The sequence below is a fragment of the Cucurbita pepo genome, unplaced genomic scaffold (assembly GCF_002806865.2).
Source record: "Cucurbita pepo subsp. pepo cultivar mu-cu-16 unplaced genomic scaffold, ASM280686v2 Cp4.1_scaffold001694, whole genome shotgun sequence".
Lineage (NCBI taxonomy): Eukaryota > Viridiplantae > Streptophyta > Magnoliopsida > Cucurbitales > Cucurbitaceae > Cucurbita > Cucurbita pepo.
Genome location: NW_019647808.1, coordinates 433 through 5,523, shown reverse-complemented (window position 1 = coordinate 5,523; position 5,091 = coordinate 433). Strand labels below are relative to the sequence as shown.

At 38.3% G+C, this 5,091-nt stretch overlaps 1 protein-coding gene across 2 annotated transcripts; it reads left to right on the top strand.

The window, feature by feature from the left end:
* Nucleotides 1–1,292: 1,292 nt before the first annotated feature.
* LOC111786456 (ubiquitin carboxyl-terminal hydrolase 2-like) lies at nucleotides 1,293–4,600 on the top strand (the record flags this gene model as incomplete). Of its 2 annotated transcripts, none has more annotated exon segments than XM_023666708.1 (3): nucleotides 1,293–1,474; nucleotides 1,584–1,723; nucleotides 1,885–4,600. In XM_023666708.1, a coding segment is annotated over 1 exon segment (2,710 nt), but the record flags the coding sequence as incomplete, so codon positions are not given.
* Between the last annotated feature and the right edge of the window lie 491 nt (nucleotides 4,601–5,091).

Below are 5,091 nucleotides of genomic sequence, written 5' to 3'. Positions count from 1 at the left end.
CTCCTTTTCGCACTTTTAAATATCCAAATTTAGTTCTTATACTTTTAATCGAACTTCAAATTAGTTTGAAGTTAATTTAATTGAACTATTTTGTACGTGAAGGCTATAATAAGAGGCTAATTTTTGTTCGGAAAAAGTTGAGATATTTGGGAAGTGTAGATATGAAAATAGAACAAGTTTCGATGTAGAGCGACCAAAGTGGTATTTTAACCTTCATCTAGCGACCACATTTTGTTAAGTTTGATAACTTTCTTGGATGTCATCCACCGTTCTCACTTAGTCGAGATTAAAGCAGCATTCTTGGATGTCCTCCAATGTTAAATCGAATGGAACTAGACGTAGTTGGATCCGTTAGTAATGGTATGTTACTCGCTAAGGTCTTGTGAGATTTAAACTTTCTTCCTGCCAGGATATGAAGGAGGTTTCCTTGTGAAATTCTTGATGCACGGTGGTGGTGTTGAAATTAAAATTCTGGGTTTTTATTTTTTTCTCCTTCTGAATAAAAAATTACGGGTTTGATTGGTTCATCGTCAAATATAGTGTCTAACACAAATACACTGTAATGTCACGGTTGTACATCTTCAACTGTGTAGCGTCGTAATCTTGATACGCCCACGATAAGCCTTAAGGGGGGACTCAAGTTCCTTGCACATTTTTTGCTCAACTGCATGACTTCATTGGACCATAAGCGAGGTTTGCCTTTACCAACTGAATACAATTTGTATAGAATCCAAGTTTGTTTTGCCACACTTGCCGTACATGCATGTTCAATGTGTGCAACTATCTTGGTTAGTTGTGACTTAGAAATTGGATTTTTTTAATTTTAAAAAAATCAAATAAATTAATGATCTTAAAAACTTAAATTTTTTTTTTAATCTATGAATTAAAATATTGTGCATGATAAAAAAATTAATAAATAAAGAAATATATCTTCTCCATCTTCTTTATCTTGTATTATTATTATTTTGTTGAGTTCGAATAGTTTGCTTATTAGATTAAAACTCTTTTAAGATTTTTGTATTTAAACTTTTAGAAATTTAAATATATCCCTAAAACTAATTTTACAATATAATTTTAAATTTTATTTATACAAAATCATTTTTCCTAACAAATTCAAAACTTTTAATAATTTAATATTTCTTATTAAAAAAATTTAAAAATTAAATGCCAATTTTTTATTATTTAAATTATTTAAATTTTATAACTTATAAAAAATATTGATTTTCTAGTTAAAATTTCAATAAATATTCATAATAAATTGCCATAAATTAAGTAAATTCTAATTATCTTTTCTACTACTGAAACTCTCTATCCTCTCATGAGAGAAGCCCTCAGCCCTCACTAATCTAACCTTCGCCTTCCAGATTGAGAAGAGTTTCAGTAGCAGCAGCGGGAATCTGCACGCTTCTTTTTCTTTCTCTGAATCTCTCGAGATCTTGAAGTTTTCAATCTTCCTTGCCCCATGTGATTGCTGGTTTGGCTGTAATTTTCCATCACCACTCTTGGTTCTCTTCATCGCTATAATCGGGTACAGGATTTCGACTTTGGTTCTTATTTTTGTTTTGACCTCTTCGATTGTTCAGAAGAAGCACTTGTCCACCGTTTTCGATCCGAAATATTGTTCTGGATCTTCGTTAGGATGAGAAGCCGCTGCGTTTGTAGGTTCTGTGGATTTTGAATGGTTGTGTATAAGTTTCATGGATGGTTGATTTAGGAAATTGACGTGAGTGTTTGATTTCTGTCGATTATGTTTGAACAGTGATTATAAGAATGGAATCTTCAGATTGGAGTGGTGTTTATAGATTTTGTTCGATTTTAATTATGTACAGACGATTTTTATCATTATTTGTTTGTTTCTAATGGTATCTGTGCATCTGTGTTTAGGGAACCATGGGGAAGAAAGCTAAGAAGAAGAACGGCCGAACTCCTACGAAGGAGAAGCGGGTATCTTCAAGTTCACCGAGGAAGGTGCCCCAGCGAAGCAGCACAACGGTGGAGATTGCTGATGATGATGTTTCAGTTGTTAAGGAGAATAGCCTCTGCGGGCATATTGATAAATGCTTTAATTTGAATGAGTTATCTTCTAAACTTGGGTCCTCTGAACCTATTAGCTGTGAAGATTGTCAAGAAAGTTCAGCTGATAGAAGGGGGAGTAAGGGGAAGGCTAGACATGGGAAGAAGAAGGGTGGAACTTCGGTGGATGGTAAAGCTGATTCCAAAGCAATTTGGATTTGTTTGCAGTGTGGACATTATGCCTGTGGAGGAATTGGACTTCCTACAAACTCTCAGAGTCATGCCGTTCGACATGTCAGGCAAACTCGGCACCCGGTGGTGATTCAGTTCGAAAACCCGCAGCTTCGATGGTGTTTCTCTTGCAATACACTACTTCCAGTAGAGAAAACTGAGGAGAATGGTGAACAAAAAGATGGTTTGTATAATGTGGTGAAATTAATTAGGGATCAGTCTATGGAAGCCTCACCTGTGGATGTTGAGAATACATGGCAAGCAAGTAGCGACGTTACAGCTGCAACGAAATCGGAAAGTTCCATATTAAGTGATTTGGACAGAAGAAATCATTCTGTTGTAAAAGGGTTGATTAATCTAGGTAACACATGTTTTTTCAATTCGATTCTTCAAAATCTCTTGGCCATTGATCTGTTGAGAGATCATTTAATGAAGTTGGAAGAATGTGTTGGGCCTCTAACTATAGCTTTGAAGAAGATCTTTACAGAAGCAAGAATGGAAGGCAGAATGAAAGGTTCAATAAATCCAAGATCAGTTTTTGGTTGTATCTCTACCAAAGCCCCTCAGTTCAAAGGATACGAGCAACATGATAGTCACGAATTGCTTCGTGTCCTACTTGATGGATTGTCTACTGAAGAGCTGACTTCAAGGAAGACGAAGAAGTCGAAGGAAGAGATAATATCTAGAAATCCCACTCCTACTTTTGTCGATGAGATGTTCGGGGGGCAAATATCAAGTGCTGTATGTTGCAAAGAATGTGGCCACACATCGACAGTTTACGAACCATTTCTAGATCTCTCTCTTCCTGTTCCAATGAAAAAATCTCTGGCCAAAAAGGTCCAACCAGTCTCTCGGACCAAGAAGTCAAAAGGGCCACCCAAGAGAAGTGGCAAGACGCATCCTAAAACAGACAAGGCTTCAGATGTTGTACCAGTTCAAATTGCCTCAGTTCCATCATCTGGTAATGAGTCCTCCCTTCAATATGGCACAACTATTATCATGGAGAAGACTTCAAGTTCTCAGAACGTTTCAGATGTTAAAGAGTCTGAAAAAGAAGTTGAGACCGAGAATGGAGGAGAATGTACTTCAGACGCTTTGACGTGGATGGATTTCCTTGGACCAGAACCAAATGCTGAAACTTATGATATTTCCACTACTCAGGATTCAGACAAAAATGTTGAAGTATTCATTAGTGATGATTCACAACAAAGCATCTGCGGGCCAAGTATGCCCGTGTCGTCTCTTCATAACGAGCCAAATCAACGACCAGATTTTTCTCCAGCGGATTCATGGGACGATGAATCCCCTTTACAGGTTCAAGCTTCTGATGTTTTGCTGCTTCCTTACAAGGAAGAGAGTTCCACCGCTGAAGTAGCAAAAGTAGATGATCAGGCTTCCTCATCAGTTTTGGGCTGTGCTCAAAATGATTTTGATGGATTTGGTCTTGGTGATATGTTTGATGAGCCTGAAGTCATTATGGGCCCCATTGCGAGGCCATCCACTGGGAATGAAGTTTTGGAAAGTAGTTTCATTAGTGAGTCTGAACCTGAGGAAGTTGATAATACTGATTCTCCCGTCTCTGTGGAGAGTTGTCTAACTTATTTCACAAAGCCAGAACTTCTGTCCAATGAAAATGGATATAACTGTGAAAAATGCTCAAAAAGAGTAAAACAACAAAGGTTGGAAATGAAGAAGCAATCAAAAGTTGCTAGCAGTGCCGTAGAAAATGGATATGAATCAGCAGTAAGGGGTGATATATCATGCTTAGACAAGAACCCTTCAGTTGAAGTAAAAAATCAAAGAAATATGAATTTAGTAAACGGGTCCATAAGTTATAACAGCGGCGAAAGCTCGAATTTGAAAGAGAATGTAGATTGTTCCAGTCGAGATTGCACAAAGCCTGTCAATTGCAAGACAGGCAAGACAGATTCCCTTGTTTTGGATGCAGATGAAGCTATGGTTGATGGAGATATGAATCCTGGGCTAGCACATTCTTCAGGTTGTAATAACACCAGCAGTCAAGAATGTTCCGGTGATAAATCCAGTTGTTCTCTTTCCAACGACGATCCTAAGGGCGGTGAACGTCCACAATCTAATACCAAGCCCTTTAGTTCACAAATATGTGCTGAGAACAGTGAATCAGAAAAGGGTGAGGAGGGTGAGATGGATTCTGATTCAACAATTGTGAATGTGAAAAGAGATGCAACAAAGAGGTTTCTCATTCACAAGGCCCCTCCGATCTTGACAATTCATATAAAGAGGTTTAGTCCCGATGCTCGGGGTCGTTATAGTAAATTGAATGGCCATGTTAGATTCAAGGAAACAATTGATCTCAAACCATACATGGATACCAGGTATTATCTTCGTCCTTTTATCTTGTTGCATTTTGCATTTTTTTAAATTCTCCAAACCATTGCTTGCATCATTTTCCTCTAGACAAGAAGATTCATTTGGGTATTCTTTTAATAAAAGAGAGAATAACTCTAAGACACTCAAATGCCATGTTTATCCCTTGTTGCTAGCTGAACTTGTAACCGCCTAAGCCCACCGCTGGCAGATATTGTCCTCTTTGGACTTTCCCTTTCGGACTTCCTCTCAAGGTTTTTAAAATACGTCTTCTAGGAAGAGGTTTCCACACCCTTATAAAGAATGATTTGTTCTCCTCTCCAACCAATATGGGATCTCACAATCCACCCCCTTCAGGGCCTGACGTCCTTGTTGGCACTCGTTCCCTTTCTCCAATCGATGTGGGACCCCCCAAATCCATCCCTTTCGGGACCCAGCGTCCTTGCTGGCACACTGTCTCGTGTCCACTCCCCTACGGGACTCAACCTCCTCGCTGGTACA